Genomic DNA, 13,508 nt, shown 5'->3' on the forward strand with positions numbered 1-13,508 from the left:
TAAGTGCATGGACGACATCGTCCCCACAGTGACCGTACATACATATCCCAACCAGAGTTGCCACTTTCAAGGAGCGAGGCGCTAATCTGGACGCTTATAAGAAATCTCGCTACAACCTCCGATGAGCCATCAAACAGGCAAAGCATCAATGCAGGATTGAGATCGAATCCTACTAAGCCGGCTCTGACGCTCGTCGGACGTGGCAGGGTTTGCAAAGTATCATAGATTACAAAGGGAAACACAGCCATGAGCTGCCCAGTGACGCGAGCCTTCCAGATGAGCTAAATGCCTTCTATGCTCGCTTCAAGGCAAGTAACACTGAACCGTGAGTAAGACCTTTAAACAGGTTAACATTCACAAGGGTGCAGGGCCAGATGCGTACTCAAAGCATATGCTGACCAGCTGGCAAGTGTCTTCACTGAAATGTTCAATACCTACATGTTTAAACAACTATTACCCGTAGCACTCACATCTGTAGCCAGGAAATGCTTTGAAAGGCTGGTCATGGCTCACATCAACACCATCATCCCAGACACTCTGGACCCACTCCAATTTGCATACAGACCCAACAGATCCACAGATGATGCCATCTCTATTGCACTCCACACTGCCAACTCTCAGCTGGACAAGATGAATACCTATGTGAGAATGTTGTTCATTGACTGGAGCTCAGTGTTCAACACCATTGTGTTCTCCAAGCTCATTACTAAGCTAAGGACCCTGGGACTGAACACCTCCCTCTATAAATGGGTCCTGGACTTCCTGACGGGCTGCCCCCAATTTGTGAGGGTAGGCAACAACACATCTGCCACACTGACCTACAACACGGGTGCCCCTCAGGGGTGCATGCTTAGTCCCTTCCTGTACTCCCTGTTCACCCACGACTGCATTGCCATTGACTGCAGAAGCATCATTAAGTTTGCTGACGACATGACGGTGGCAGACCTGATCACAGATGATGATGAGACAGCCTGTAGGGTGGAGATCAGAGACCTGACAGTGTGGTGCCAGAACAGGTTGATTTAAGTGTTGATGCAGTGGATTGGTTCCAAAACGACCTTTGTAACAGAACACAGTATGTAGCACAGAAGGGTATGAAATCTGAGTTTCGAAGGCTTACAAAAGGAGTTCCCCAGGGCTCAATTTTAGGTCCGATCCTTTTTACACTGTATATGATATAGGGAAGTCTGTTGACCCTGCAAATCCCCATCTGTATGCCGATGACACAATTATTTATTCTAGAGCATCTAAAATTGAGAAGACTTTTAAAGACTTACAGTTGGCTTTTGATGTTATTCAAAAGACAGCTATTCGGCCTCCCAGGAGGAGCAGTGGTCTAAGGCACTGCATCGCAGTGCTAGCTGTGCCACCAGAGACTCTGGGTTCGAGCCCAGGCTCTGTCGTAGCTGGCCACGACCGGGAGGTCCATGGGGCGACGCACAATTGGCCTAGCATCGTCCGGGTTAGGGAGGGTGTGGATATCCTTGTCTCATCGCGCACTAGCGACTCCTGTGGTGGGCCGGGCGCAGTACACGCTGACCAGGTCACCGGGTGCACGGTGTTTCCTCCGACACAATAGTGCGGCTGGCTTCCAGGTTGGATGCGCGCTGTGTTAAGAAATAGTGCGACTTGGTAGGGTTTTGTTTCGGAGGACGCATGGTTCTCGACCTTCGTCTCTCCCGAGCCCGTACGGGAGTTGTAGCGATGAGACAAGATATTAACTACTAACAATTGGATACCACGAAAAAAGGCAGCTTATTCGAATAGAAACTTGTGCTTAATGCAAGGAAAACAAAATGTATGGTTTTCTCTTCCCTGAAAGTAAACAGATGGAGTCACTTGCATATTTGAACTATAAAAGGCCAGCAAATTGATAGGGTCACCACCTACCACATCTTGTGATTTGGTTAGATGAAAAGCTGAATTCTAAACAGCACATTAATAATTTTACTCAGAAGCTGAATTTAAAATTGGGATTCTATTTTAGGAACAAATCTCACTTTTCAATGTAAGTTTAAAAAAAAATTTTTTAATCAGTGCTGGATTATGGGGATATTGTCTATGCAGGCCTCAGCAAATACCTTACAACTCCGGACACATGGTGTTTTAAGATTTATTACAAATGCTAGATCACTTACACATCACTGTGCAATGGACTTCTCTCTCCAACAGGAGGCTAAAGCACTGGTACACTTTTTGTGTACAAAGCATTGATGGGACAACTCCTTTTGTATCTCTGTTCCTTACTGACCAGATCAGTCACTCAATACAGTCTTCGTTCACAGTCGCTGCTGTCCTTGTCTGTACCTAAGGCTAGAACTGAGATGGGGAAACAATATTTTTCCCATAATGCCCCTTCATCCTGGAACATGCTTCAAAAGATATTAAAGTTATGGGAGTTAGTGTCCTTGCCTGTTTTTAAGACTCTGATCGACAACACTGTTTGTGATAGCTGCAGTTGTTTCTTATATTCAATTTAAACCGTAACTTGTGACACTGAGGATATATCATGGTACACACATGCCAACACAGTCGTGAAGAGGGCACGACAACACCTCTTCCCCCTCAGGAGGCTGAAAAGATTTTTGCATAGGCCCTCAAATCCTCAAAAAGTTTTACAGCTGCACCATTGAGAGCATTTTCACTGGCTGCATCATCTCCTGGTATGGCACATGCTTGGCATCCAACCGCAAGATGCTACAGATGTTACTAGCTCAGCGTGAGTGATGTACTGGGGCCGAGCTCCCTGCCATCCAGGACCTCTATACCAGGCGGTGTTAGATGAAGGCCCTAAAAATGTCAAAGACTCCAGCCACCCAAGTCATAGACAGTTCTCTCTGTTACCACACGGCAAGCGGTACCACTGCACCAAGAAAATACTAAACTGACCCAAGATCAGCGTCTAGGGGCAACTTCACCTTACACCCTTCATCAGTGCTCTTCATTGGCAGGCTTTAGTGGTAAACCTCATTAGGTTGGTCAGTGCCGCTTCATTGCTTTACTTCATGTTGTTCATCAGCGGGCTTACACTAATCAATATGCTTCATTGCAACTAAGCCCAATGAATACTGTACGTGTTATCATTCACATTCATCAATAAGCCTCATCAGGGAACTCTGTCAGTGAGTTGAATGGGAACGATGGGGACGCCCAATAATCACTGAGCTTGATCATTCAGATTCATCACTGAGTTTCATCGATAGTACTGTAAGTGAAATAATTATCGTTGGGCTTCATCAGTCAACTCCTTATGGAAGAGGGTTTAAATTATGTGGATAGTGACAGACTGTCTGACTGATTGACTTTTCTCTCTCTCTCCTCACTCTCTCTGTTTTCCTCTGTTTCTCTCTCTCTGTGTGTTTCTCTCTCCCTCTCTGCCCTGTCTCTCTCTCTCTGCTTCTCTCTCTCTCTCAGGTTGTGCGTTCGTAAAGTATTCCTCTCACGCTGAAGCTCAGGCAGCTATCAGTGCGCTACACGGCAGCCAGACAATGCCTGTGAGTTCAGTATTCAATATGGTGAGTGTATCAGCTAGTGTGTGTCCTTGGTAGTGTATGTTTGTATGTGTTAACACATGTACTCCTCTTCTCTCTCACTGTGTGTGTGTGTGTGTGTGTGTGTGTGTGTGTGTGTGTGTGTGTGTGTGTGTGTGTGTGTGTGTGTGTGTGTGTGTGTGTGTGTGTGCGCGCGTGCGGCAGGGTGCGTCCTCAAGTCTGGTGGTGAAGTTTGCCGACACGGATAAGGAGCGCACCATCCGGCGCATGCAGCAGATGGCTGGTCAGATGGGCATCTTCAACCCCATGGCCCTGCAGTTTGGGGCCTACGGGGCCTACGCACAGGTAGAACACACACACACGCAAGTACGCCCACACACACACGCACATACAAAGTAGGGTGTGAGCTGAAGCACAAAAACAGTGCAGACGAAACTTGACAAAATAAAGTCACTCTCTCACTCTCCCCATATCTCCCTCCTTTCCCCTGGCTCCCTCTCTCCCCATATCTCCCTCCTTTCCCCTGGCTCCCTCTCTCCCCATATCTCCCTCCTTTCCCCTGGCTCCCTCTCTCCCCATGCAGGTGCAGCAGCAGCAGGCAGCGTTGATGGCGTCAGTAGGTCAGGGGGGCTACCTCAGCCCTATGGCAGCCTTCGCGGCCGCACAGATGCAGCACATGGCCACTATCAACGGACTCCCAGGAGGGCACATGACCCCCACCTCAGGTGAGGGCAGCATTCAAGGGTTCAACTTCTCCCAATGTAAGGCAACCATGTTAGGACATTATCAGCTTGGGTGGGGTCCTGGACTTAGTTGTAAGATAAATCTCCCTTAGTTGTCAGTATCAGACAACATCAGTTGTCAGTATAAAACACCCTAGGTTGTGAGACCAAACTCTGCCAGTTAACTGGCCTGACAACGAGCAATGTCACCTGCTCATCTCTCTCTCTTTCGTCATCGCTATCTGCCAGGTGGCAGTACCCCCCCTGGTATCGGCGGCCCCACGGTGACCAGTATCCCCTCTCCCATCAGTGTGAATGGTTTCAATGGAATGCCGCCCCCTCAGGCTAACGGGCAGCCCCCTGCCGAAGCTGTGTACACCAACGGGATACACCCCTATCCTGGTGAGCCTCCCACAACCACCCATATTAGTCATTTAGAAGACGCTCTTATCCAAAGCAACTTACAGGAGCAATTAGGGTTAGGTGCCTTGCTCAAGGGTACATCGACAGACTGTTCACCTAGTCTGCTCTGGATTCAGCACAACATACACTTGCTTAAGGATATATAGAGACAATATAACACACACTCACTACCTGAGTGAAACACACTCGCCATAAGGCACACAGAGTACACCCAATGATCTACATACAGTAGATGGATAGAATGGTTTTCATGTTTTTTTTACCAGTTAAGTTGACTGAGAACACATTCTCATTTATAGCAACAACCTGGGGAATAGTTACAGGGGGGAGGAGATGAATTAGCTAAAACTAGGGATGATTAGGTGGCCATGATGGTATGAGGGCCAGATTGGGAATTTAGCCAGGACACCAGGGTTAACACTCCTACTCTTACGATAATGCCATGGAATCGTTAGTGACCACAGAGAGTCAGGACACCTGTTTAACGTCCCAGACGAAAGATGGCACCCTACACAGGGCAATGTCCCCAATTACTGCCCTGGTGCATTGGGATATACAGTGGGAGAACAAGTATTTGATACACTGACGGTTTTGCAAGTTTTCCTACTTACAAAGCATGTAGAGGTCTGTAATTGTTATCATAGGGACACTTCAACTGTGAGAGACGGAATCTAAAACAAAAATCCAGAAAATCACATTGAATGATTTTTAAGTAATTCATTTACATTTTATTGCATGACATAAGTATTTAATACATCAGAAAAGCATAACTTAATATTTGGTACAGAAACCTTTGTTTGCAATTACAGAGATCATACATTTCCTGTAGTTCTTGACCAGGTTTGCACACACTGCCCTGGCTGTGTGTTTCAGGTCGTTGTCATGCTGGAAGACCCAGCCACGACCCATCTTCAATGCTCTTACTGAAGGAAGGAGGTTGTTGGCCAAGATCTCACGATACATGGCCCCATCCATCCTCCCCTCAATACGGTGCAGTCGTCCTGTCCCCGTTGCAGAAAAGCATCCCCAAAGAATGATGTTTCCACCTCCATGCTTCACGGTTGGGATGGTGTTCTTGGGGTTGTACTCATCCTTCTTCTTCCTCCAAACACGGCGAGTGGACTTTACACCAAAAAGCTCTATTTTTGTCTCATCAGACCACATGACTTTCTCCCATTCCTCCTCTGGATCATCCAGATGGTCATTGGCAAACTTCAGACGGGCCTGGACATGCGCTGGCTTGAGCAGGGGGACCTGCTCAGGATTTTAATCCATGACGGCGTAGTGTGTTACTAATGGTTTTCTTTGAGACTGTGGTCCCAGCTCTCTTCAGGTCATTGACCAGGTCCTGCCGTGTAGTTCTGGGCTGATCCCTCACCTTCCTCATGATCATTGATGCCCCACGAGGTGAGATCTTGCATGGAGCCCCAGACCGAGGGTGATTGACCGTCAACTTGAACTTCTTCCATTTTCTAATAATTGCGCCAACAGTTGTTGCCTTCTCACCAAGCTGCTTGCCTATTGTCCTGTAGCCCATCCCAGCCTTGTGCAGGTCTACAATTTTATCCCTGATGTCCTTACACAGCTCTCTGGGCTTGGCTATTGTGGAGAGGTTGGAGTCTGTTTGATTGAGTGTGTGGACAGGTGTCTTTTATACAGGTAATGAGTTCAAACATGTGCAGTTAATACAGGTAATGAGTGGGGAACAGGAGGGCTTCTTAAAGACAAACTAACAGGTCTGTGAGAGCTGGAATTCTTACTGGTTGGTAGGTGATCAAATACTTATGTCATGCAATAAAATGCAAATTAATTACTTAAAAATCATACAATGTGATTTTATGGATTTGTGTTTTAGATTCCGTCTCTCACAGTTGAAGTGTACCTATGATAAGAATTACAGACCTCTACATGCTTTGTAAGTAGGAAAACCTGCAAAATTGGCAGTGTATCAAATACTTGTTCTCCCCACTGTATATATTATTATTATTTTAGATCAGAGGAAAGGGTGCCTCCTATTGGCCCTCCAACACCACTTCCAGCAGCATCTGGTCTCCCATCGAGGGGCCAACCCTGCTTAGCTTCAAAGGCAAGCCAGCAGTGGGATGCAGGGTGGTATGCTGGTAGATCCAGAGACGACAGTATATCATATATGTTACATAATATATTCCCCAATTTTACTCATTTAATGTAACATTGATAAATATGAGTCTGGGTAGAACACCAGGTAAGTTCTAATAGACCTGAGTCCCCAAAGGCCATTGTAACTACTTACGTGTAAAGAGGATGTGGCTTTGGAGCAAATCTGTGACTGAGGGTAATTTGTGCAGGAGATCCATTTTGCTCCAATTACTTCCCATCCTTTCATAGGGGCTTGATGACGGATTCTTGTCAGGAGGGCTGGCTCTGTAGAAAAACTTGTTTGTGTAGTCGACGGGTCTTGAAAAAGGACAATTAAACAAACAGCTGTGTTATGAATGGTAAGAAAGGTGTTTAGAAAAGGTTATAAACTATAAAAGGTTGCTTATGTATAGTATGCACTTGTGTCATATTCCAATGTTAGCCAGTACGTGTGTCGACTTCCTTGGGTTTGTGAAGAGGGGAGGAAATGCTTCTTTCTCCAATCTCTTTCCAGTGTTGCAGGAGGTGGTTTTTAGAGAGGACTCTGAAAAAAACAGCTTGGCTCATCGGAGTTGTTTTGGGGTTCAGGGTGGCTGCTTCCTCTCTTCTCTCTCTGAAGGTACCCATTACCCCCGTCCTCTCCCCTTTCTTTCTATCAGAATGGTACCCATTCTGCCTGCCCTTCCCCCAATTCTTTCAATCAGAACGATCCTGTTTAGTCTTAGTGTTAATTGGTCGGTGTGTTCACATGGTTTTGGTGGTGATGGTAGTGTGGTATGGTGTGTGTGAGAGTGTGTTTGCGTATATGTGCTGTATAATGATTGTGTGTGTGTTTGTATGTGTGGTGTTTCATGATGGAAATGTGGGTGTGTGTTTCATGCATGTGAGTGACAGCTTGGTTGTGACGAGTGTGTGGTGTGTGTAGGAGCATGGTATTGGTGTTGGTTATTATTTAGCTGTAATGTTTCCAAGTCTCTGTGTACTGTATCTGTAATGTTGTTTGGTCCAAAAATGTGCACCACACAGGGATGTGCTGTAATGCCTGTGGTTTTGGGGAAGGAAAGCCAGGAGTTTTGTGTGGAGGTGGTGGATCTACATTATCCTTGGTGTGCTTCAGTGCTCAATCTGCCCATTCAAACTGGTGTGTGTGTGTGTGTGTGTGTGTGTGTGTAGAAATGTAGTCAGTCTCAGACGCCGTCCTTTTTGCTCAGTCGTTCGAGGGGACATGGTGAGAGACAGGAGTTAAGTTCAAATTCCTCGTTTTACTAGTATTCTTAGTCTCTCTCTAACCACTTTATATCTCTCCCCCTGTCTATTTCCCTCCTTTTTTATTGCCTCTTCCCATCCTTACTGTTTTTTTCCTGCTCTTCTCGTCCTCTCTCTCTATTTCTCGCTTTCTCCACCGCCTCTCTCTCTTCCTCTCTCTCTCCGACTCAACAGCTCAGAGTCCCACTGCAGCAGACCACTTACAGCAGGCTTACACAGGAGTCCAGCAGTATGCAGGTCTGTCAGTTTCACATGGTATGTGTGTGTGTGTGTGCGTGTGCGTGCGTCCGTGCGTGCATGCGTGCGTACATACATAATGTGATATGTAGGTGTCTGAGCCTGTTATTTAATCAATTGGTGTGTGTTTGTGTACATATTTCTGTGCATAGAGTGAGAGTGGGTGTAGGTGTGTGTGCACGCGCTCTCCAGCCTTTGAGTGTTATCTGATCTGCTTGTGTGTGTGTCTTAGCAGCCTACCCTGCTGCATATGGCCAGATCAGCCAGGCCTTTCCCCAGCCTCCTCCCATCATCCCACAACAACAGAGAGAAGGTGAGGCGTACACACACATACGCCAGCCCTGGCCTATACCAATCTTATAGAATTCTGTGTTAAAGTGGCTGGTATGTTTTGCTTGTCTCCGGGCTCGTACATTGCTAGCAAATGACCAGTCTTTCATGGTGCATTAATAAGCATTGCCTGACATACCTGCATTTCCATGCTAATCTGCCTCAATTTTATATGAGGTGTGCACCTCAATAGCTTCCTTTCCTTGTGTTCTTTCCTTCATCCACACTGATGTGAAGAGCAGTCATCACCTAGGAAAGGACACAAGGAAAGGACATACCATAACTCGAATGTCGGACGTCTGCAGTAGATCACCTGCTGGTGGTGATTCAACATGTAGAATCGTTGGGAAATAGACAGTGTTCTATATTCAGAGGCAATAGGACAGCCACCCACTGCATTTAACAGTTCATTTTTGCCCTGGAAGAAAGCCAGAGAAAACAAGTGAGACAGAGAAGCACACCGGTAGACTGGCTAGAATCAGCCCGTGGAGGGAGAACTCATTGACCTGTGTGCTTGATGACTCAGGCTTGGGACTCTGGCTCCCCCCTGTGGAGAGTAGATGAAATGTATGGGCATTAAAAATACATCCCAAATGTCACGCTATTCCCTTCACAGTGCACAACTTTTGACCAGAGCCCTATGGAACAAAGTAGTGCCCTGGTCAAAAGTAGTGCACTGTATAGGGAATGGGTTGCCATTTGAGACATGGCCATCATCTGAGATCAGAAATTGTTCTACATATTCTGTGTATCAGTGTATATTCTGTGTATATTCTGATGTTGTGTATCAGTTCAGTTGCTTCATCATGTTGGTTGGTCCGAAAACTCTTCCTTCCTTTTGTTTCTCTCTTGCCTTCCCCCTCTATACCACCACCTGTATCACTCCTTTGCTTTCACGCCACACACACTCTCTCTCCCCCACTCTCCCTGTCCCACCCTGTCCCGTTCTTCCGCCTCGTTCCCACCCCTTTCATCTCTCGCTCTCTCCCTCTCTACCCCTTCCCTCTCCTCCTACCCCTCTCTCAATCTCTCCCCATACCCTCCCACTCTCCCACTCATTTCTCTTCCCCCATCCCACCCTTCCCCTCCCCTCCTCTCTCCACCCCCTCTCCTCTCTATGTGCAGGGCCGGAGGGCTGTAACCTGTTCATCTACCACCTCCCTCAGGAGTTTGGGGATGGCGAGCTGATGCAGATGTTCCTGCCTTTCGGTAATGTCATCTCCTCCAAAGTGTTTGTGGATCGGGCGACAAACCAAAGTAAATGCTTTGGTGGGTAAAAATGATAAAACACCTGTAAAGATGATTTATTCTTCATTATTATCCTTATTATTATTCTTTCACTAATTACTTTCTTTACTGCAGACGCAACCTTTTTTGAAAACATTGAAAAGAGAAATAGTAAATTCCGGAGTTGCTTGAAAATTGGGGGCCCTGGCGGGTGGGATGGGGGGTGAATGTGCCTTGTGGGTCTTCTGTTACAGATAAATGTAATGCATGTCGCGGTGGGTAACACCTGTAACTGCATCATGAAGAGGTCCTCACTCTCAATAGTATGACAGATCCAATGTTATAAGTTGTCATAATGTTTTATGTCAGGTTATGACAACATATTGTAGTGAATTCGGGGGGGGATCAAGTCAACAGCTTAATTATTACACCAAGAGGTCCGAACCAAAGGGTAGGTAGCATAAACTTAACCACATGTAACAAATGGATTTGCATTAGTATACACATCAAAAGTCCCAATGCAAAGTTACACCTAACTTTTCTATTTTTCCAGTTATTAGCTACATAAACCGATCAGAATTCCGAAGAATACCTAAGTCATGCCGGAAAATGTTTTTGTGTGGTGTGGCGTAATATGGAGGATCCAGCCGTCTTACAAGCAAATACTTTATGAATAAATTGTTACAAATCAGCTTACCAGGTTGCTAGCCAATTAGCCTGCTAACAATAACCCTACCAGCCTGGTAACGTTACATTAGCACTGCATGAGTCAGCCAGTTGCTATCAACACCTTGCTAACAGCTACATTAAAGTAAACCAAGGTTTTTAAATACATACCCCCATCTAACCAGTTATCAAATAATGTTACCGGTAAATGCAGTTATTTTAGCCAGCAAGCCAGCCAGATAAAGGTTGTTATTTTAGCCTGCATAGCTAGCCTAGCCAGATAACTAGCCTGGCTAGCCAACCTCCACGGTCGACAACGCTGAGTAGTAAGACAGATAACAACACCAACTAGTCGAGAACAGGCAGGAAACCCACAGAACACAACATCAAAAAAGACAGCAGATATAAAGTAGAGAGAGCGGAGACTTACAGATTGATGGCTGAGTTAGCTACCAAAGAAGAGTCAAGGAGAGAGGAGGTTCAGAAGGAGAGGCCGTTTCCAATGGGGATATATTGTGGTAAATCCAAAATAGATTGATTCCAGAGGCTATAATCCAGAGGCAGGAATGGGCACAGGAGACGAGGGAAGAGTCAAGATTAAGACGGAGATTGGAGGAAGGTTCCAGGCAGATGGAAATTATCACAACAGCAGTCAGTCAGCTACTGTAGCACACTAGTACTAAACCAAGGTTGAAAAACTCTCGTAGCATATTTCACAAAAAACAGGTATCCCCCACATGTGGGGAATCTGATTGGTTGTTTACACCACACCTCTTCGTGATTGGTGGATTGTAGCTCACCACTGCCAACACTCAGTCTGCATAGCTAGTGGCTAACATTAGCCACCTCGAGCTTGCTAACGTAGAGTAGATTCTCCATATGATGTTGAGAAATAGTGCTTGTGGGTAGTTTAGAAGATATCTGAAAATAAGTCGCCAAATGGTTGCTACAATATGATACATGACACTAATAATTTAGACTAGTACATCAGCTAGCTGAGAAATAAGCATGGTCGTAACACTTCCTATGAATACCCTCTTCATAATGCTTTATAGGCATTATAGGCATATATATATATATATATATATATATATATATATATATATATATATATTTATATATATATATATAAAGCCTTATGAGATATGCAAAATGCTTTATAATGCATTATGAAGAAGGTATCCATAGGAAGTGTAACTGCCATGGTTAATTGGCATATCACTGAAAGCTACCAGGAATGTATTGCAGCATAAAAGGACGTATAATGACTGCTTATAACAGATGTCATATGCTAATGACAGGCTTATGACATATATATGGATGCAGAGCACTAGTAAAGTGTTAACCCATAAACACTCCCTCTATGGTGATAATCATGATAGGACTAGTTCATATCTTTCATTGAGAAGTAGTCTTTACCATAGATTTACAATATCCGGAATCAAAATAGTATAATTGGGTATAACACAGTAATATTTATGAATAACTTTCATGGGCCTTTTAACAGAGGCAGAATTCAATTGGTATTTATTCTTGCACCCTCTAGGTGATGTTATTTCGGGTTATTGAGAGTCCGACAAATATTTAAGTGTCGTTTTGACGAGAGGTATCTGTTCGGTCTGTTCTAATTCTATGGTTTCTTCCCTTGATTTGAGTGACCTGGTGTTGTGTTTCTATTGCATGTCGTTAGGCTTGTTATTGATGTGGGCATTTGATGTGTCAAACTGTGTCTAATGTACAGTAACTTTAACATGCATTATATGTTAAGATGTTCATGCGATAATATTATAAGAGAACTGCAATTGAAGTGAAGTGTTAAGGCATGTTTTTAAAGTGTAATAAGCTGAATGGCTATGGCAGGAAATGTGCTTTATAGATAACAGTATGATTAAGTATTCATTTAAGTCAGTGTATTCTTTGTGTGTTGCAAATGTGGGAAAATGTAAGAATCATGTTGAACTGTCTGTCACCGACTTGAAATCTGAAGTAACTTTTCTCATATCCCTCCCCTCATCCTTACCCTTGCCTGTATCTTGTTTTCCTTCCATCTCACGCTTTCCTTTCATAAAACTTCAACTGTCACTCATGTCCTCTCTTTGGTCTTGCACTTACCTAACCTCGTCCCCTCTCTCTCTCTTCCACGATATTTCCATCTTCCTCTCTTTCCATTTTTCTCTCTCTCCGTCTCCCTTTCTCTCTTGCTCTTTGTGCGGCCCATCCCCCAGGGTTTGTGAGCTTCGATAACCCAGGTAGTGCCCATGCTGCCATCCAGTCAATGAACGGCTTTCAGATCGGCATGAAGAGACTCAAGGTGCAGCTCAAGAGGCCGAAGGACGCCAACCGCCCCTACTAGCCCCTCCCCCTATCAGCCACCCCTGCCCTGAGGGATATGGCAGTCACTGCACACAGGGCAACACAGGTGAGAGGAGTCACCTGCAATTAGACCCCTAAATTATAGAAAATATGTTTAACACACATTTATATTCTGTATATATATATATATATATATATATATATAGTTTAATGTATTTATTTACATTTGTGTATATATTTATATTTGTTGATGTATAAATATACACTGCTCAAAAAAATAAAGGGAACACTTAAACAACACAATGTAACTCCAAGTCAATCACACTTCTGTGAAATCAAACTGTCCCCTTAGGAAGCAACACTGATTGACAAACATTTCACATGCTGTTGTGCAAATGGTATAGACAACAGGTGGAAATTATAGGCAATTAGCAAGACACCCCCAATAAAGGAGTGGTTCTGCAGGTGGGGACCACAGACCACTTCTCAGTTCCTATGCTTCCTGGTTGATGTTTTGGTCTCTTTTGAATGCTGGCGGTGCTTTCACTCTAGTGGTAGCATGAGACGGAGTCTACAACCCACACAAGTGGCTCAGGTAGTGCAGCTCATCCAGGATGGGACATCAATGTGAGCTGTGGCAAGAAGGTTTGCTGTGTCTGTCAGCGTAGTGTCCAGAGCATGGAGGCGCTACCAGGAGACAGGCCAGTACATCAGG

General features: G+C 44.9%; 1 protein-coding gene across 2 annotated transcripts in view; it reads left to right on the plus strand.

Moving 5' to 3' along the window:
- Window positions 1-13,508, plus strand: part of celf4 (CUGBP, Elav-like family member 4) — a 110,388-nt gene that overhangs the window by 89,337 nt on the left and 7,543 nt on the right. The window contains exons 5-13 of one of the 2 annotated variants that reach the window (XM_042298755.1): window positions 3,415-3,515; window positions 3,696-3,836; window positions 4,075-4,216; window positions 4,463-4,615; window positions 7,269-7,373; window positions 8,195-8,257; window positions 8,490-8,570; window positions 9,713-9,856; window positions 12,706-12,899. In XM_042298755.1, coding sequence (XP_042154689.1) covers window positions 3,415-3,515; window positions 3,696-3,836; window positions 4,075-4,216; window positions 4,463-4,615; window positions 7,269-7,373; window positions 8,195-8,257; window positions 8,490-8,570; window positions 9,713-9,856; window positions 12,706-12,833 — 1,058 coding nt within the window. In that variant the 3' untranslated portion in view covers window positions 12,834-12,899. The remainder of the gene's footprint in view (window positions 1-3,414; window positions 3,516-3,695; window positions 3,837-4,074; window positions 4,217-4,462; window positions 4,616-7,268; window positions 7,374-8,194; window positions 8,258-8,489; window positions 8,571-9,712; window positions 9,857-12,705; window positions 12,900-13,508) is intronic. The other variant, XM_042298760.1, reaches the window with a different exon arrangement.

The sequence above is a fragment of the Oncorhynchus tshawytscha genome, linkage group LG02 (assembly GCF_018296145.1).
Source record: "Oncorhynchus tshawytscha isolate Ot180627B linkage group LG02, Otsh_v2.0, whole genome shotgun sequence".
NCBI lineage: Eukaryota > Metazoa > Chordata > Actinopteri > Salmoniformes > Salmonidae > Oncorhynchus > Oncorhynchus tshawytscha.